General features: G+C 36.0%; 2 protein-coding genes across 2 annotated transcripts in view; one reads left to right on the top strand and one right to left on the bottom strand.

The window, feature by feature from the left end:
* The window catches only part of Fen1 (Flap structure-specific endonuclease 1), a 253,230-nt gene extending 241,829 nt beyond the window's left edge, over positions 1 to 11,401 (bottom strand). The window contains exon 1 of the mRNA XM_090397341.1: positions 11,229 to 11,401. Coding sequence (XP_090253467.1) covers positions 11,229 to 11,310 — 82 coding nt within the window. The 5' untranslated portion in view covers positions 11,311 to 11,401. The remainder of the gene's footprint in view (positions 1 to 11,228) is intronic.
* Positions 11,402 to 11,633: 232 nt separating this feature from the next.
* The window catches only part of Rs1 (Dead-box helicase Rs1), a 293,164-nt gene continuing 283,042 nt past the window's right edge, over positions 11,634 to 21,755 (top strand). The window contains exons 1-3 of the mRNA XM_090398602.1: positions 11,634 to 11,803; positions 15,361 to 15,537; positions 20,298 to 20,397. Coding sequence (XP_090254728.1) covers positions 11,711 to 11,803; positions 15,361 to 15,537; positions 20,298 to 20,397 — 370 coding nt within the window. The 5' untranslated portion in view covers positions 11,634 to 11,710. The remainder of the gene's footprint in view (positions 11,804 to 15,360; positions 15,538 to 20,297; positions 20,398 to 21,755) is intronic.

The following is a 21,755-nucleotide window of genomic DNA, read 5'->3' as shown; positions in this document are numbered from 1 at the left end:
CTTAGACCACTGTTGTTTAATCTATATATTTATGATATTTGGAAAGCCTTGACAAGAGATCCTCAGTCATTTTCTGATGGCACGAAGATAGACAAAGCAATAAGAGATGCTACTGGTATTCAGCATGTGATAATTGCTGTCAATTCAATGTCAGTAGGTGTCAAATTACAATTATTATTATCCTAAGACCCCCATGGAGTCAAGGACTCATTTAAGAGGTCTCTTTGTCATACACACACAGCTCATCATAATGCACTTTAAACACACACAAATTCTCTGCAGACACCACACTCTCAAGTCAGGCATTCCAATCATTCACAGCTCCCCATGCAAAAAACCTACTTCTCACCCCCTGTTCACACCCTTCTTATACAGCTTCCAAGCTTCTTAAACACCCTTTTGTTTTCATCTGATCTCCCACCATTTTATGAAAAACCTCTTCAACATTGATCCTATAACCTTTTACCAACTTGTACGTCTCTAACATACCACCCCCCTCTTCCTCCTATCCACTAGACTCTGTAAATTGCATCTTCTCAACTTTTCCTCATATTCAACAATCCAGAGATCAGAACATACTTTAGTCAGTCGCCTCTGGACCCTTTCCAACATCTCTTCGTCATTTTGAAAACCAGATGACCAAACCTGTGCACAGTAGTCCATGTGTGGTGTAATCAGAGCCTTATACAATGGAACAAGAATCTCCTTACTTTCTACAAGTCAGTGTCTTTCACATCACCCTCAGAATTCATTGTGTTGTCCTCTAAATCTTAGATCATTATCCACCATCACCCCAAGATCTCTTATTTCCTTCACTTCCAACAATATATCTCCACCAAGCTTAAATTCTACATCCCATCTTTCTTTCCCAAATTTTAAAACCTTACATTGTGCAACATTAAACTGGAATCCCCACTTCCATGCCCATTCACTCAATGAAGCAATCACCTTATTGTAATAAGTAAGTTGATTACTAAAACATGACCTCCCTTTAGCAATTTCATGCTATCTATCAAAGATAATACCATCACTGTCAACCCAACTCTGAATCCTGGTTCTCACCAGCCTCTCCAACACTTTAACCACAACAACAACTGACACACAGATAAGCCTATAATTTGATGCTTGAGTTCTGTCACCTCCCTTATGAAGCAGCACAATCTTTCCTTCATTCTTTCCATTCCTCTGGAACTTGACCCAGTGAAAGACTCGTATTAAAAAAATATGTCAAGGCAGATGCCAACTCTTTGGTGCATTCCTTCAAAATAAGTGGCGATATATTATCAAGTCCCATGGCCTTATTAACATCAAGTTTGCTCATTTTCCCATATACCTCTTGCTCAGTTAAGTCAGTCTCTTCTCCTCATCATCATCAACTGCTCTTAACTCTCCATGATGTCACATTCACAAGAAAAAGACCTTTATGAACTGCTCATTAAGTATCTTCTGCAGCAGTTGTTCTTATACCATTTTCTTCAATCAATAATCATTCTTTTTTTTTTTTTTGCTGGCTACATATCAAAAGAGCTCCCTAGGATTCTTTTTGGTTTCATTAGCTAATTGCTGCTCATACTTCACTTTTGCTACCCTTACCAACCAAGTCACTCTCCTTTCTTGTTCTTTGTAATTATCATGGAATTGATTATTTCCACTCCTCTTATGCTGCCTACATAATGCCTTTTTCCTTTATATCACATGCTTAATCTATTCATTCATCTAGTTCACACCTACCTTATTTAACCTTCCAACTCTTGGAATACATTGAGACATTGCTTCTACTAGATAGCTCTTGAATATCACCCAAGCTGCATTAATCTTCTTTCCAGCCAACTCCTCATTCCATGCTACACCTGCAAGCTGTCACCTGAGCCTCTCATAATCATCAGCCTTGTAGTTCCAGATATACCCTTTCTTCACACTGCTGGCAACCACTCAGGTAATCACTTCATGGTCACTTTCACCAACTGGAGGATGATTTGACACCTCATTTATAATAACATCATCTGATGAGATGAACAAATCCTAATGTTTCCTCTTCTACATACTGCCTGAGGTACTTGTCCCTCAAAAACTCAAACTCATTTTCTTTACTTCCAGTTGTTATATCATCATCCTAGTCTATACTGCCATAATTAAAACTGCCCATAATGATCACCCTTTTCTTATTTGCTTAGCTAATTTGATTATACATTTCATGGTCACTACCATCCACATTACCAGGTCTATAACAACATCCGACTAAGTATTTCATTCTATTCACCTCTATCTCACACCATACTGCCTCAAAACACTGGTTACTACTTCCTTCTTGCATTTCTAACGTGTATGGACATAACTCTTTCTCTGTCATCAATAGGCACTCCTCCTACCTTTTTACCCTTTTTATCTTCATCAACCACATCATACCCTTCCATCTCTATTCCTGTCAGGATGTCATCCTCATCCATCCATGTCTTACTTATTCCAATAATTCTTGGGTGAACAGACTCAATTAATGCAACCATTTCATTTGCCCTGTTTCTTATGCTTCTAGCATTTGTATACAAACATAACAGCTCATCCCTGGATCTATAACAAGTTTTGCTGATACCAATTATTAGATGTGGCTTCTCCATACTTAACTCAAGTCATTTCTTTTTCTACTTATTCATCTTAGAACCTGCTTCAAATCAAACTATTTTACCTTGATCCCAGGTCATTCACTTCCCTTTTCTGTCTACACACACACTTCCTAGTGGAGCATCAACCTTTCTTACACTGTCTTCCCCAGTCCAGCCTGAGCCTTCCCATTTCCCTGTTTGTCTTGCACACTTGTTCTCTCATTCTCTGTACTCATGCTACCCACTTCTTCATTCATAACCACCACTTCAATCTCCCCTTTCTTACTCTCCTGCTCTTTCACATTGCTTCTTACTTGATCAGATTCATTCTTTGCACTGATTTCTCTACCTTACAGCAACAGTCTCTCCAAATGATGCACACCAAAACCATTCATATGCAGTTCTTACTATACAGTTCAATTCGTCCTTCAAACTCATCCATACATTATCAAACTGCACTCCTCACACATCATTCATAATCTTTGCTCTCCACCTCATTTCACCACTGTCATACCTGAGCAACACACTGACTACCTTTCCTATCACACTATCTTTCATCCTTCTCAAAAAATCTCCTGATATCTAATGTTACGTGTTCCTTGTTCCCAGTCAAGTCATTCGTCCCTACTACCATTATCATTTGCTCGCTTACTCCTCATATCCAACACCTCAATCACTATTCATTTTACCTCCAGGAAAACAAACCTTCTGTATCTTCTTGTTTACCACACCTGTAATAATTGAATCCCCCACACAACACCACTTGCAGGTCTTTCGTTAACTCTTTCCAACTGTATCATTCACTTTTATCATTTTCACTATTCCATACATATCTCAAATTCTCTTAATTTCATTCCGCATCCATTTCATCTCGCCTAATCCTAACCAACTCAACTTTCAAATCTTGTGTCACATTTTTGCTCTCATTCACTCTTCCAATTTTATTGCTAGCCATACATACTTGTTCACTGTCAACGTCACTCACCACCTTACCTTTAATTGCACTCTGTTTTTCATCTTCTGCTACATTTGTATCACTTTCATCTTTTTTACCATCGATTGTTAAGTTCATCAGATTGCGCATTCACTTTTTCAAAACTTTTTTACCATTTTTTCGCTGCTGTTTTACAGTGTTCCTTTTTTTTTATATCAGATGATCACTCATCCTCCTAATGGTATTCTCGCTACTAACACTTTCAGTTACCGATACATTACCACTCATCAAGTTCTTATTCAGATCACATTTTGCACACACCCTTCTTCCATCCACCTTAAATATCTATAATTTATCTATGTAATCGAACAAATACATATAGCATACCTCACAATTCACAAAACAACTGAAATCAAAATTAAATTTCTGCAAAGATGAAGCTGCCGCCATCTTTCCTTCACCAGTTACAATTCTAAGCTCTAAGTTAAATGATTTCGTAAACATACATACTTAAAATAACAAGTCCACGCACTAGAAACACTGTAAGCGTATAACTTTTACAGCAACTCTTACTCATAAACACACACTTATTTACAACTAATTATTCTAAAAACTTATCTGAAATAGGAGCCTTCTTTACACACACACACACAAAACAAAAACTTGCGCTTTGGAGTGATGAGATATTATATCGGTAAGATTATGCTTGGAATGATGATGAACCTAAAAATATTAGAGTTAAGGTGAAAAGTCGAAGTTCAAGGTTCATAGAGCAAAAATTGCAAATACAACTCAGATGATAATTGCAATGTTAAAACAAACACTGATATGTAAAAATATGGAGGCCATTTTGGCTCTTTACAAGACCCTGATGCAACTGCACTAGTTCTACGAGACCAAATCTGCACTGGCAGATTTGGTCTTATGTGTTCCAAATGGATAAAGAAGCTTGGGAAAGCCTGCAAAGAAGAATTACACAGATGATATCAGTTATGAAATGTAGATCACGAGGACAGTATTACAATGTGTGTGTGAACGTATATGTAGGTATTTAACTTTTATATATATTTTTCCTTATTGTAATACAAAAGGAACACTGTTCATTTAAAATAACTATACAAATATAATTATTTACATAAAATTCATTAAAAAGAATTTCACAATAGATACACTTTCTTTCTTGCACTCACACATTTACTTTCAGGAATAAAATATTAAAAAAAAAAATCTAACAAACAAAAATAAAATAAATTTCTTTGTAACTCCCTTCTTGGATTAAGAAGTTTGAATTTCCAATACAATCAATTCACTCAATTTTCAAATGAGAGTCATCTCACTAATTCAAAATCAACATTCTTTCCAAATAAACCTGAGGACTTCAGTGTAAACAATATCAAAGAACTTATCCTGCTTCAAAAAAATTATCCAAGAAGAGAAAATGCTTAGAGTAAACTGTTGGCTTTATAGTTTACTATACAAATCTTTACTTCATTTAGTCTAGTCCTTACACGGTTGCTATTTGCACTCTTATGCAACTTTAAGGACAACTCTTGTTCTCTCTCTCTCATCTGATCATGAAACAAAAATTGCTTTATAAAACTCCTCTAGTAACTTATATGTTTCTGCCATATCTCCTCTTTTTCCACCTGGTTAACTAAACTTTGTAACCCACAAAACTTCAGTCTGTCCTCATAAGAAGCAATCTGCAAATGAGTTCAGAACTTTTGACCATGTTTGGAAATGAAGTCTGCTAAACAAATTGCCATCCTTTTTGATCTACCTGACTGAGAAAATTTGCCATTAAAATGCCTTCTTGTGATGGACAGTGCTCCTGCTCACCCTCCAGGCTTGGAGGAAGAGTTGTTGGAGGAGTTTGATTATTATCACAGTGAAGTTCCTGTCCCGTAACACAACTCCTCTAATCCAGCTCATGGACCAGCAGATCATTTCGAACTTTAAGATCCTAAGATTAGAATTAACATTCAGAGAATTCTGGAAAAATCACCTCAATATCCTCCATTGCTTAATATTCTTGACAAAGCCTAGGTGTACGTGATTTACAAGACCACAATTTCCTCGGCCTGGAGGAAATTGTGGCTAGACTGTGTAGCACACATACATTGAAGGCTTTGAGGCTGAGTAGGTTGCTGTTGTTGATGTTGTGTCTGTGAACAAAAGCATGGGCTTGGAAGTTGGCAATGCTGATGTGGAGGACCACAGGAATGAGCTCACCATGGAAGAACTGGAACAACCTTCAGAAGGAGCAACAAAAGACGGTGGTTGAAGAAATGTTTTCAGAGGAAGGAAGGAAGGGAGGATTCCTAGTTCTTTGATCAAAAAAATGTGTCTGTGGAATGGGGGTGAGGTGAGGTGCAAAGTTTTGTGGAAAGAGATCACCCTTTTCGTCTATATTTTATCTATTTATTGTGTTTATTCTTTTTATGTAAGATTTCATGCATTTTCATTATTTTTGTATACGATTTTATGCATGAAGTGCTGTTGTAAAGGTTTAAATAAGCAATCATCTGGGTTTGGGAATGGATTATTCTATTTTACATTAATTCTTATGGGAAAATAAGAAAAATCAGTTTTCAAACAAATCGGTTTCCGAACAGCCTTTAGGAATGAATTATGTTCGACAACCGAGGTTCCACTATATATATATATATATATATATATATATATATAGAGAGAGAGAGAGAGAGAGAGAGAGAGAAAAAAAAAATAACTTTCTTATTCCCATCTATCAATATTTCTTAACATACGTGTGATGGTTCGGGAGATTCTGTGCACTGCTTCTTTCAGAGTAGTTCCATCTCTACAATACAAAGCCTGCAATAATCATCCCAGAGTGTATAATTTGACACTGACACACTGAACTGGCTATCATTATCCTCAGCTAAAACTACCAGTCTATCCAGATTATTTAGAGATCTGCAGAATCTCTATATTATCTTTATTAACTATTGCTTTCCATAGCTTATCATCACTAGCAAATAAATACATATTTCTCTTCCAGTCATTCCCAATATCACTGATGTAAAAACAATCTTATAAACACCCTTCTCTTTGATTCAACTCTACCATTTTGGAGCACAGCAATAAAGAACTCCCTTAATTTCAGTAATAATGATAATGGTTAGATTAATTTAACCAACTGCAGCAATTTGAAATTTAACAGTTATTCACCTTCAGCCTATTAATGATAAGCTACACAAACATCACGTCCTGAAGGGCATATGCTACACCTCCATTTTTATCCCCCCCCTGATTACAATTTTGAATGACTTTCAGCCACTTGTGTTTTTGTGACAATTACTTTGGTGTTCAAGGGTTATGGGTTGCATTCAGCAGCATAATAAATTACATAACTTATTCTTATTTTGTTTTTATATGGTATTGCAAGTTAATAAACATTAAAAAGGTTGACATAACAAATAAAGCAAAACAAATAAGTAAGCTTACAATGTGTACATTTTTTGCCAGCATCAATAGCCCACCCAATTCTGTCTTCATATCCAACTTTTTACAGACCTTACTTAGTGAATCTTCTCTGAACCATCTCTAATATATCCTCATCTGCTAGAAATCAGGTGATCAATATGCACAGTAGCCCATACTCTTTGATTCATGTCAAGGTCCTCCTCCTCATCATTGCCATAATCCATTGTGATGTTCTTACAATTTTAGCAACATCACCCTTAAACTTCAAGTTTCTGTCCACCATCACCCCCTAGATATTTCATTCTCTTCCATCTCCTTCAAAATTTCTCCATTAACTGTATACTCTGCATCTCAACTTTGCCTATCGAGTTCTGGCTCTTTACAACATTAAACAGATGGTGCCACTTACATCGTCTATTGAGATTCTCCTGCAAAGCCACAACATCAGCTTTACTCCTCATAGTTCTTCTCAACTTTCTATCATCAGCAAACAACTACATATTTCCAGTTAAGCCTATTCCAATATCATTAACATACAAGTTAAACAATGGTACTCTGCTAGTGACCTTCCTCATTTGGGATACAACTCCTATACACAACCTGCTAATACCTATCTCACAGCCAATTATCTACCAAACTCACTATTCTCTTATCCAATCCCATCCATTTCAATTTAGTTACTGGGTTGTTGGGGCAATATATCAAAGACCTTTGAAAAATTCAAATATACCATTGTATATGGAGCTGTACTGGAGGAAGTAGGGGAGACAAGAGATCTGAGGGTGAACTGAAAACTGAAATTCCAGGAACATATTGCAAAGGTTGTGAAGGTAACCCAGAGGATTGCTGCAATACTGAGAAGGATGATGACCTGCAGAGATAAAAGAGTTATCATTCCATTGTATAAGACCCTGATCAGACCACACTTAAACTACTGTTCTCAAATTTGGTCCCCAGGATTTGAAGGGGATAAATTAACTGTAGAAAGGGTACAGAGGTGGATAACAAAGATGGCTTCAGAACTGTACGTTGGTTATGAGGATCGGCCGAGGGAATGTGGAATGCAGAGTTTGGTAGATAGAGGAAGGAGAGGTGATATGATTGAGACTTAAACTGTTGAGAGGTATAAGAAATTTAGTTTAATCCTTTATCCAAGTGTGAGCAAACAGGGTTTGCCTGAAAGTATCTTCAGGACTAGGGTAAGGTAGTACAACACTAGGGAAACTCCTTGCAAAGGTGGAGCAAGCTACCAACACTCTTGTCTCAGTATCTCCCATAATGCAAAACACATCTCCTTGCGGATATGCCTAATGTTATGCATTAAGGGAAGGGCCACAACCCAGACTAGTTTCGACCTTTATTGAGGTCACTTCAGTGGGAGCCAGGCCCAAGAGGAGATACCAGGCAGGTATCTCCACTTAGGCCTTACCCCAGTCCTGAAGATACTTTCAGGCGCAAACCCTGTTTGCTCACACCTGGATAAAGGATTAAACTAAATTTCTTATACTCTAACCAAGTGAAAAATAAACTTTCAACATGTTGAGAGGTAGTTACAGGGTTGACACAGAGGAGTTCTTTCGCTTGGTGGAACAGTGGGAAGGAGTGATGACAAGGAACCATCCCTGGAAGTTGCAAAAGGAAGCTGTGAGCAAGAGGGTGAGGAGTGGTTGCTTTGCATGGAGGGTGGTTGAACCTGGAATGCATTGCATGATAATGGTAAGACTTTGTGTTTCCTAGGAAGGACCTCCCACAATGAGTCTTTTGACTCCAGAGGCCTGAATAATAATAATAATATACATCTCCTTTATCCAATGAATTTGTCATCTTGCTGCAATACATAAGCATATTGCTATATAATCCCCCCCCCCCCCCAACAAGCCCCATACTGACTATTGTAGAGAATACTGCTATTATCAAGCCACTTCTGAATCCTAGTCCTCACCAACCTATCTAACACCTTAACAACTCCAGACACAAATTGGCCTATAATCTGTAGCCTTGGTCTTAACCCCCCTCCCCTCACCTTTGGTGAAGTGGAACAATTTTTTTAACTCTTTTGGACTTGCCTGGTTGCTAGACTCACATGCATCAGGTGTGCTAAGGATGGCCTCTTGTTTTACCTTCTCTCCCTCTATTCAATGAACAATCTTCTTCATATGAGTTGGTAAGGGGTCATTACCATATTAATTCATTACCACATTACCTTTCTTCTATTCACATGGTTCTGCTTTGCCATTAATTCCCTATTCTTCCAAACAAACAGTGATATATTGTCAAGTCCTACTACCTTACTAGCATGAATGTTACTTAATTCCTCATATACCTCTGCTCACTCACTATCAGTCCTTCCATCACCACACCTACCCTTTACACTCCATGTAAAGGGTATGGTGATGGAATGCCTGCTTCTCATGATGTCTCATTCACAAGGATGAAATACACTGATAAACTGCTTGTTGAATACTTCAATGATATCCTCTGCATAGGTTACCAACCTGCCAGTGTCATCAACTAATTTCATCATTCTAGTCATTCTTTCTTCTATTAGCCACCTATTGAATTCTTTCAGAATTCAATAGGTTTTTCTTAGCTTGAGTGGCTAATTTCTCCTCATATTGTACTTCTGCTGTCTTTACCAACCAAGTCACCTTCCAGGCCTGATCTTTGTACACTTCATGCAACTGATTATTACTGGCATTCATCTTGCATTGCCTTCACAGTGCTTTCTTCTTCTTCCAAATTTCATGCCTAATCCCTTCTTTCATCCATTTCACTCCTACCTTGTTTAGCCTTTGGAATAATATGCTCAGACATTGCTGCTGTTAAGTAACTTTTGATCAATGCACAAGCATCTGTCTCCTTTCCCCCTCAACTTCTCTTTCCATGCTTCTAGTTGTCACATCAAACTCTTCAAAATCAATGGCTCTGTAATTCAACATATATCCCTTCTTCATAGAAATTCTCATGTGAAGGTGACAATTCAGGTGATCACTTCTCTGTCACTCTTGCCAACTGGGAGAAGATTAGACACTCCATTCACAAGTACATCCTCTGATATGATCAGATTTAAGACTCAACTCTCCTGTTTCCCCCATTACATATTACCTAACATAGTTGTCCCTTAAGAAATAAACAAATTCATTTTCCTTACTCCCTCATGCTATCTCTTCATTCCAATGAATATTGCCATAATTAAAATGGCCTGGTTGGCTGAGTGGTTAGTGTACCCATTCTCCAGTTAAGAGGCCACAGATTTGAATCCTGCTGTGGATATGGATGTTTGTGTTCATCTTTGGGCAGAGATGAATCTCACTGCTAGATGTGAGACCACTTCTCATTTATTAGAGGCCTGAATAAGTTCCATGTTTGGTCTCTAGAGCAAGGTTTCTAGACATGGTAAAAATTAGATTAATTAAGATGTCCATAATGATCACCCTTCTCTTGCTAAGCCAAGGTGCCTATATATGGTAGTAGCAGGATTTTCTCTCTCCTGGAAACTCGGGTTTTTCATCTAATGTACAGACAAATCGGCCTTCAGAACACATGCAATTTACAGACAAAAAATACTGTTGTTGGTGTGATGGCACTGATGGTAGTAGCGTGTTAGTTGGAGAATTAAGTAGTAGTGGAGAGGATGAGATGTATTTAGCGAAGTAGAGTAATGTGGCCTCCACGATGAGTCTTGGACTCCTTGGAAGTGTCATGTAATAATAATATTTCTTTGTCTCCAACCTCGACATTCCCTGCCCTATAGCAATACCCAAATAAATATCTCATTCTATCAACTTCCGCCTCACTGCTTCAAAACCGATGCTACTATATTCTTGTATCTCCATCTTGTGAGGACATAATTCTCTAATGATAAGCATATCTGCTTCATTAGAAGTAACAACAAGAACAAAAAAAAAAAAATAGATGGAATAAAAACGACTTGTGTAACCTCTAGTGTATGTACAAGAATTGTTTATTATTTTAGACATTCTAAAATGTTAATCGATTACAATTTTAGAATGTCTAAAATTGAATCCAACTTGCTTCGTGAAAAGACATTTCACATTACATGAAAACAGGAGATCTTGGATGGTTTAAATAAGCATTTCAGAAACATTGGTGGTGGGGGGAATAATATATATTCAGAGTTATTTTCCATTTAAAATTCTCTAAATGAAAATCGCAAGAACAAGCTTGCCACTAGTTCGTCCTAGTTAAAAAAAAAAAAAAAATGGTCATTTAATAAATAAAAACATTACCAAAATAATTTTTAATATCATTTTCCTTTATGGCAGATGGAGCATGATCAGCTATCACCTTTGCTAGTCCATGAATTCCCATGATGAAAGTAAACAAAAATTTAGAAACAATAACGCGTACTATATTCTCGAAGTACTTCGAAACGCATAAACCATGTTTTTACGAAAATACCTCCCGCCAGTTGCCAGTTAATAACAAAATGGGAAATGGTGACGAAATAAATTGAAATAAAAATTATATATAAAGCTCATACTATATATTTTAAAAAAGACATTTTCATGGAACACAAAGATAATAGTTATTCTGTTATATTTGAAATGTCATTATTATTGTTTACTATTCGTTTGTTTATTTCTCTTCTTACTTCTTGTGTAATCTATAGCGTATGTTATGTAGTACTAACATACACACGTGTTTGGTTGCAAACAAGAGTTTGGTGAAGGTTCTCTGAAAACGTTTTTAATTTTTTTTTTTTTTAAGAATGTCAAAGTTTGTGGATCAGTTTGGCTTTGTGAAAACAATTGCAGAGATCGACGATGTTGCTGCAGAATTCGAAAGTTCAGATGATGAAGGCGTAAGTAACTTCTGTGTTTAAGCAATGTCTCTTTCCTCTACCTCCTCTTTGATATAAAAATACGCTAAAAAAAAAGTGATCATTATACATGTCTGAATCTTCCCACAGTCATTCGTTACATCGTCATCGGTTTAATTGGTTTCTATGAGCTTTTAGATTCTTTAGTTGAGTTTCGCAATAAGCATCTGTTTTTCTTTTGGTTCGGTGCAATGTTTGATTCCCGAGAGTATGGAAAGAATAATGATGATTTTTTTTGTTTTTTCCCCCCCTTCATCCGAAGGGTAGTTAATTGGCCTAATACGGCGGAAAGGTTACTTGGATGCTCAAAAATACACTGACGTATGGGGGAAAAGTCCTTATTCCGCTTTGTCTCTTAGACGTCCACATGTGGAACTATTGTGTGCATATTTGTTCGCTTCGGTTTCTTGGAGATGGTTGAGAGGACTCAGAGACGAGTAACCAAGATGGTTACTCGTCTCTGAGTCCTCTAACCATAAGACGAGTAACCAAGATGGTTACTCGTCTTATGGTTACCATGTGGAGTGTTCCAAATGCGGATAGATTGAAGATTTGTGAGTTCCAAAAACTGGCAGATAGAAGGAAGTAAGATGACATGATAGAAACATTCAAGCTACTGAAAGGATTTTATAGAATGGAGATGGAAGAAATTTTTCAATATATGGCAGGTAGTAATAAAACAAGAGGTCATCACTGGAAGTTTCAGTAAAATTTCAGTTAGCAAGGATATGGAATGGGTCACATGAGGTGGTTGTCAGTTCTTTGATGAACTAGTTTAAGGAGAGGTATGATAGTTACTGTGTGAATAATGGTTAGTTATGCCTTCCATAGTGAAATTTTCGATGCATAGTGGAAGGTATGGTAGGTTTTTATTTATTTAGTTTATATTGTTCTAACCTACAAAAGGTTAGGAACATTTGGTCTGTGGGTGAATGAGGATTTTTTTTCCTATTTTTTTTATCAACCCATTAACAGTAATAATAGTAATGAAAAATCACATCTATAGATGTAGTCCTGCCGCTGTGAGCCAGATAATTGGGTGACTGATTTTTGATCACATTTTTATGTCTAAAGCTAACCAGATTCTTAGGAAATATTATTACTGATTTCAAACTCAAGTGCTCAACTCAGTTTAAAGAAACAGGAAGTGCACAGAAAGTGTCAACTCGAAGATCGAGTTTTACTCCTTTTTTTTCGTAGTAGATATGCTACGAAAATTGTTACAGGTATGCCTCAAAAAATGTTAAAGATTTATGAATTGTAAGGTTGAATGAGAAGTGCATTGACAGACTTGAGCATTCCAAAAATGAGAATATGGTCACCAGAAGTAATCAGAAAATGGAGTCTGGGTCATGATGATAATGCAAACAAAGTGGTAGAGCTTGGGCAGTAGTTTATGAAAGTGTAGAGTGAAGCTGAACATATGGAGGATGAAAGTGAATGGCTGAAGAAGCAATTGACTGATGTGAATGAGAAGGAAGTTAGTCAAAAGAAGCAGATATCAAAGGATGTTATTGTGTTGAGATACAGTCTTTAGGGGATGTGGTGAATAACAGGGCATGTAAAACATGTTTTCCAAGTGGTATACATTGGAACCAATATTATGGTGATGATAATAATAATATTATTATTATCATTATTACCTGATGTTTTCTATGGAAGGGAGGAATGGTCATCAGAATTAGTGGTAAATCTGGTGGTAAGGCTTATATATTGGCCATTCATAACTGTATTTTTTAAGAAATTACAACATAGACTAATGACAAAGATAACAAAATAAATAACAAAAATAAATTTAATTAATACTTCCAATATTTCAGCAAAGTCAAATTACCATTATCAGGAAACAAAATATAATAGGATACGTACACGCATGCACTACACTAAGTAATAAAGATGAAGCATGTCAACTAAGAGGAGGCCCAAAGTTCTAAATAGTGCCCTTAGAGGGCTAAATTGTGCATCCTTGGCTGAGCTGAAGTACAGAGGATGAGAACTTTTGCAAATTTGGGGCAGTTTCATGCAACCGAATGTTCAGGTTAGGGTAGTTTCTTAAGGCAGAAGAAGATTCATGGAAAAGTCTTCCATATTTATATTTGCCGTGATGGAGTAAAGTGGCTTTCTTCCAGTGTATTCTGTGGTGGTGTCCAAAGTATGGTCAGCAAGTCCCGATTGGCTGTAGTGATGGAAACGAATATATTTCTTATGTTCAACAATTCTGATGTTGACTCTCCTGCTTATTTGGCTATAGTAGGATAATTTACAACTACAAGAGACCTGATAAACACTTAGCAGGTCTAGGGACTGTGATTGGTCTTTGGTGGAACCAGTAAGGGATGTTAATTTTTTTATATGATCTGTAAGTAGTTAAAAGGTATTCTTAGAATTAGTGCTGTAATAAATTTAGTTTAATCCTTTATCCAAGTGTAAGCAAACAAAGTTTGCGCCTGAAGTATCTTCAGGACTGAGTCAACTCATGGTAAAGGTGGATCAAGCTCTCATCAATACTTGCTTTAGTATCTCCCATAATGCAAAGCACATCTCCTTGCAGACATGTATAATGCTATGCATTAAGGGAAGGGCCACTATCCACCTTTACCACGAGTTGCCTCAGTCCTGAAGATACTTCAACCGCAAACTTTGTCTCCTTACACTTGGATAAAGGATTAAACTAAATTTATTATAGTCTAACCATGTAGAAAAAATCTTCCAAAAAACTTCCAGCAGAATTAGTGTTGGTTGAAACACAAATGACTTCGATGGTGAGATCCAGCAATGTGGAAAGGGATTTGAGGAAGCTGTTGTGAGGGTGAAGGATAATATTGTTGTTTGGAAAGTGGTCAAAAACACACTGACAGTGTGTTGCCCATAATAGTTAATTGAGAAAGAGAGTAGAGATATGACTTACAAGATAGCAGATTTGTATCAAAGAAAGGGTGGTTTGCAATTTGTGAATTGGAAGGGAAGTTGGAATGGGTTAAAGTTGATGAATTGCATGAATAGGTTTGGTGTTGGGCATTTGGAGCAACTGTTGTTTGTTAAGAGTACACATAATCAAGGTAAAGTTAATATTGTTAAGGATTGGGGAGAGAGAGTGTGTGTGAAGAAAGTTATGGAACAATAGGAAGAAGATAGCTACAAAGGAAGTGATTGTGGCATTCTATATGATCACTTTACTTTGTCCAACACAGCATAAATTGGATATAATTAGAACTATGGTCTTCTTCAATTGGATTAAGTCAAATGTCTGTGTATGGTCACTTAAACTAAATAATTATGTTTATTAGTTTTGTTATTTGAATGATATAATGCAAATTTATGAAATTTCCATTATGTCATAATGAAAAATATTCTTATAATGCCTCTAATATTATTTTATAAAGTAAATTTGAAAGGAAAAAAACTTATATTGTTGCAGTTTTTCTCCCTTACTCCATCTGGCGAATGAAAAGACATTAGCAGATTTGTTATTTGTTTTTATTTTGAATTTGTTTTTATTTATGCTTTAAAAAAATACTAACACTAATGAAATATTGCAGTTACCACTGAGTAAAAAAAGAAAATCAAAAGTTTTTTCTACTGGCTTTCAATTTGTTGAGAATTCTCATGAAGAGATATGTGACACATGGAATGATATCACAAAATACTCACGAGGAAAATTATATCACTTGGATGAAAAGATTGCACAGCTAAGAGAAGAAAGAAAAAGCAGAAAGGTATATTTAAATTTTGTTTAATTTGGAGGTATCACATAATAATAATAATAAAATACTCTAACAGGAAATTCAATCAAGTAAACAGTTTGTTAATTTTTATTAATGTGTAACATTAATTAACATAAAAAACAAAAAATTTCTACAAGTTTACTTTGCATCTCTTGCTTAATTATGATATATCTGACTTATTAAGTAGTGGCAATAGTGAGTTGTGTGTGATTGCCCTCCTGCAGTAAGTCCTTAGACACATCACATAATAATAATAATAATATTGAAGGTTTATTTTTCACTTGGTTAGAATATAATAAATTTAGTTTAATCCTTTATCCAAGTGTGAGCAAACAAAGTTTGCACCTGAAAGTATCTTCAGGACTGGGGTAAGGTGGTACAACACTGGGAAACTCATTGCAAAGGTGGAGCAAGCTAACAAGACTCCTATCTCAGTATCTCCCATAATGCAAAACACATCTCCTTGCAGATATGTATAATATTATGCATTAAGGGAAGGGCACTACCCAGAGTAGTTTCGACCTTATGAATAAGTAAAACCGTCTCTAAAAATTCGGACGATCCCTAGGCCACTCAATCGTGGGCGAAAGACTGTCCATCTCAGCGTTGGCTCCACTCAGTGATGGCCTTCCACCCACACGCCACCACCGAGCAGAACCGCTCAAATTCCGAAGAAAAGCATTCACCGACAAAACCCCTCAGCGGGCAGTGCTGGAGAACACTCTCCCCAGAGACTCAAATTGCTCCCTTAAGGCAAAAACCTTAAGAGAGCGAACTCATAATGGCCGTCACCGGTTTCGACCTTTATTGAGGTCTCATCAGTGGGAGCCAAGCCCAAGTGGAGATACCAGCCAGAAGCATTAGTAAAGTCATCTCTACCTATAGGAGTTGCCAAATGGTGTGCCACCGTTTTAATAAATTACTCTGGATTTAGAGAAAGATGTTGAAGGTTTATTTTTCACTTGGTTAGAATATAATAAATTTAGTTTAATCCTTTATCCAAGTGTGAGCAAACAAAGTTTGCGCCTGAAAGTATCTTCAGGACTGGGGTAAGGTAGTGCAACACCAGGACAACTCCTTGCAAAGGTGGAGCAAATCCAGAGTAATTTATTAAAAAGGTGGCACACCATTTGGCAACTCCTATAGGTAGAGATGACTTTACTAATGCTTCTGGCTGGTATCTCCACTTGGGCCTGGCTCCCACTGAAGAGACCTCAATAAAGGTCGAAACTAGTCTGGGTAGTGGCCCTTCCCTTAATGCATAACATTAGACATATCTGCAAGGAGATGAGTTTTGCATTATGGGAGATACTGAGATAGGAGTGTTAGTAGCTTGCTCCACCTTTGCAAGGAGTCGTCCTGGTGTTGCACTACCTTACCCCAGTCCTGAAGATACTTTCAGGCGCAAACTTTGTTTGCTCACACTTGGATAAAGGATTAAACTAAATTTAATAATAATGATAATAATTAAAGTAGAAGAATATTTGTCCTTCTGTTGCAATCATAAAATTCATTCTCTACTGCATGATTTTATATCACTTTAATTTTGTGAATTTTTAACATAGTGTAAAATATTTCTCATGTTCTTATATTCATGACTGAAGTGAGAGTGACATTTTTGGTTATCAGAGACATGGGATATATATTTAGCTTAGAATGGAAATTTGAAGTTGTAAGTAATAAGATTTTGCTAATCATATAAGAAGATAAAACTTTTCTTTTCCTTTGTAAACTACTAGATAACTGCTCAGGATTCTAAATCTGCCGGTTTTTGATACTGTTAAAGTTTGTGATTAATAAAGTTCCTAAAAGGAATTTAATTTTTGTCACAATTTAACAAGTAGGAACCTTTAATAAAAAAATAAAAATATACTTGCATCTAAGCATGTGAAATACAACTGAGAGTATTTGTTAACTCACATAAAAAAATTTGTTGTAATATGATGAAAATAAGATAATTAAATTATAGAATATTGGTCAAGAATTTTGCATGTAAAGGCTCGCTGTTAAACAATTGAAACAAGGGATTATAAGTTTATGTCAATTCTTAGTAAAGTTTGGTAAGCTGATAAAGTTTAATAAATGCGACTCATAGGGTTAGCAAGAAACAAGGTAAGGTCCAAGGTCAAAGTTCCCGATTTTGGACATCGCCATGAGTCAGTTGCGTGCACACGGCCTGCTGGAATTTTCGGCAGAAAAACGCCACCCTAACTGGTCACAGAAAGCGTATCCAGACATCCTGGAGGAGGAGGATTAGCAGAAGGTGCCGGGGGTAGGGTCATGGTACAAAAGGGTTAGGAACCCCCCTCCCCCCCCACACACAAGGCTCTCTCTTGGTTCTCCAGTCTTCGTAGGGGTTGTCTTATGTGGTTTTCCTGAGTGACGGTCAGGAGTTCTCTCCTTCCACCATGACAAGGAACAAAGTAAGCTGGATTTTGGTCCTGATTCCCTATTATAGAAAGAGACGCCATACAGCTGAGAAGAAAGGTAACTACTGCATGTTATATCAATCGTGTTCTTGACAAAAAAAGAAAATCTGTGGAGAAGTAGGTGCCCGTGCAGTGAATCTCACAACTACCGAATCGCAGATCCATTGTGTTTCCTTGGAAGAAGCTTGATATGCTGAAGACGTGAAGGCCCACCTTGATCTGAGAAATCTCAGATATGGTCCACTACGGAAGAATTTGTCCTCGGAAATTACAGACAAGTAAGTGCAGAGACTATCATAGAAGATCCTTATCACGGTATCGTAAAATCTTATATTATTTCAAATCTTATGTAGCTGTGATTGTAGTTTAGTTACCGATCTATTGAAAGACTTGAATAAGAGTTGAACTAGGACTTTAGTGTATTTAAGAATAGAAAGAGAATAAGCTTTGTTAATATCAGTGTTAATAGATAAATAATCGTGTGTCTAGTAACTTATGCATGTCATCTATATTTTATCTGAGAGCTGTCTGAAGAATCAAATGTGGTTACTATTGTAGCGATAGGACTGTTTAACCCATTCATTTAACCCATTACTCTCGTGAGCTAACAGGTGTAAACTGATTGTGTTTAATTAAGGTATTGTATCATAATATTGTGCTCAGACTGATGAGAAGTTTTAGTCAATTGTTAACATTTGCGAGGATATCCTTTTATCATATGTGTGGAGTCTTTTGTGGCGACATAATTGCCCTTCCCACATAGAATTTTATAACCTATCATTTGTGTTTTGCTAGTATTGCTTTGTATTGCCTCAGCTTAGTATTGAATTAAGTTTTAACGATTTTTAATGTATTGTATTGTGCTTATGTGTATAATAAACTTTTGCTCATTGAAAACTCAGTTTTCAATTTTCAATGAGCAAAAGTTCATTATACTTTTGCTCATTGAAATTTCGGTGCACTGAAATTGCCATTCAATGCACCGCTTGTAATAACGTACAAATCTAGCTGCGGGGTTGAGAGAAAAATTAAGTTGCGAGTTCAAGGTCACGACTGCATAATTGTTTCACAACTAAATATATTTAAGAAATTGCTTTATGTTTTGATTTTCTTACATAAACTAAATGTCCTAAATGGCACAGCTAAAAAATATAAATGTTTTAGGATACTAAGGGGAGCAAGAGCTTAGATACCTTGTATTTGGGTAATATCACGTATAGTAAGAAATTTGTTATAAACAAGATAAAATATAAACTTGTAAGAGGAATTAACAATTATAGGAACGTAAAAAGGGGACACAACAATACTTTTGTGGCTATCCATTGAAATTATAAATAAAGATGCCAAGAAGTTATATTCTTGGTTTAATCCTTTATCCAAGTGTAAGCAAACAAAGTTTTCACATGAAGTCACTTCACGACTGGGCTACTTGTATATAGAAGTTAATGACTTCACATCAGTTGCCTTAGTATCTCATAATGCAATGCACATATCCTTACGGACATGTATAATGCTTTGAATTATACATGTCCGTAAGGATATGTGTATTTTCACCATCTATCCACCTTCCTATGGGAAGGTGGATAGATGGTGAAAGTTTTTACATGTGGTTATGCTATAAATTCAATATGCCAAGAACTTCAACCTTGGTATCACTTCTGGGTCTGGCTCCCACTGATGGAACCTCAATAAAGGTCAAAACTTGTCTGGGTAGTGGCCCTTCCCATAATGCAAAGCATTATACATGTCTGTAAGGATATGTGCATTGCATTATAAGATACTAAGGCAATTGATATGAAGTCATTAGCTTCTATATACAAGTAGGCCTGTTGTCAAGTGACTTCACGTGCAAAAGTTGTTTGCTTACACTTGGATCCAAGAATATAACTTCTTGGCATCTTTAATTTATAGTATAACCAAATGGAAAAAACTTTCAACACTATTGAAATTATATATTCTTTCGAACCATAAACAATAGGAAATTTTCAGCATTTTCAGCTCACGGCTAGTTGGAAGGAGAGGAGTCATCCCTGTAAGCTGAATAGGGGTGGTCAGGAAGAATGTGACGTCCTGATTCTTAATCTATCCATCCCTCATACACATGAGTCTGTGAGAAATGAATAGATTAAGCTGTCAGTGGGCATTATGAATGTAACTTCAGTGAATATTTCCAATGAGCGGTATTTTGAGTATTTAGGCATTGAACCTGCAAAGAACTCTCCCTTGATGATTTTCTGACTTTTTCTGGAGGTATTTATTTATAAAATATGTTCTGACAGAACATAAATTAATAATTGATTTGTTTTTCTTATTTTATTCCAGAAAGTACAAAGCAAAATTGCTGAAAAGACTGGGAATGGAGTAGAAAATTCAGAAACTGTATGTGATGATGCTAATTCTGAAGAGTTACTTAAGCACTCAGGTAAGTTTATGAATTAAATAAAAGGTTCTATATGTATAAAACTAAAATATTTATTAATTCCTAAATTTGTTTTAAAAATTCAATAAAATTATATATACATGAACTTATTAAACACAAAGTGATAGCTCATCTCTCTCTTTTCCAATTTTTCTGTGCTATATTACTGAAGTTAACTTTTCCTGTTAATATCTAAATGCAAAAGTTATATATAAATACTTATATCTCTTTCTTACTAATAGCAGATAATTGAATTTTTAATGTACTAAGGTAATTCAGTAAAGCAAAAGGTTATAAAATCCACTCATACAAAAAGCATTTGTGTATTTGATGTATTTTCTTAGGATCTATTTGAAAATGAATTGAGGTGAATCTTAGAGAGTGATGTTATTGTTCTTCCTCACAGCGTTGTGGCCATTCACCTCAATCCCCTTTTGTACTGATTTGACTGCAGTTATGCCAAAGTTCTAACACTCAAAAGCTTAAACTAAATCTACTCATTCTAAACAAACAAATAAAAAAAATCTAAAAATAAGCATAAAATGATAAATATATTATTTTACTCACAAGAATAGACTTTTAATTTTGTATGTATAACAATACCCAGAGATCACTTAAAAGTTGAAGCTGTATAATTGGGAGGTCTCCACATAACAACAGAGAATGTACGGAATCTGCTGGGCTTCTGAACGCAGTGTCAAATTCTTCTCACCTTCTGATTTTTTAACGATACTTGTGACATAATGATTAGAAATATATACACGTTAACACAAGAATAATGTTTAATTTGCCAAATATTTCGGTCTGAATATTACACACCATCTTCTACATAGGAATAGTTTTAAAAAACCAAGTGGAATACGAACAATTGATCATTCACACATAGAATGAGCTGCGTGATGTCATATCGCTAAGTATTAGAAGAGTAAACATTTTTAAAGTCATAATTAAAGATATTAATTCAGAAATTCATATAATAATCTTAAATAACATTAGACTAATATAGGAAATTTACAGAAAAAAAAAATTAATGTGTTATCCTGATTAAACTTTCCCAAATTTTTGATATAGATATACAGTCATTACGATTCCAGTTAGGACATTGAAGTAAGGCCTCCACACTTTCTTTAAATAAACATTCAAATTTGTAGCAACACCTGTGTAGGAGAAGAAGGAGAGTCTTGGACCAAAGGATGTTGTGGCTTGTTTCTAATCCATGCTGAGCTAATCCGGATTTCTCAGGTTTGTTGTGTTGAATTGATGACGGACCAAAGGATGTTGTGGCTTGTTTCTAATCCATGCTGAGCTAATCCAGATTTCTCAGGTTTGTTGTGTTGAATTGATGACTGATGCTCTTGAAT

Source organism: Typopeltis vanoorti, chromosome 9 (genome assembly GCF_054136105.1).
Source record: "Typopeltis vanoorti isolate ZY-2024b chromosome 9, IOZ_Tvanoo_1.0, whole genome shotgun sequence".
In the NCBI taxonomy this organism is placed as follows: Eukaryota; Metazoa; Arthropoda; class Arachnida; order Uropygi; family Thelyphonidae; genus Typopeltis; species Typopeltis vanoorti.
Note: the sequence above shows the minus strand (reverse complement) of the source record. Positions and strands in the feature narration are given on the sequence as shown.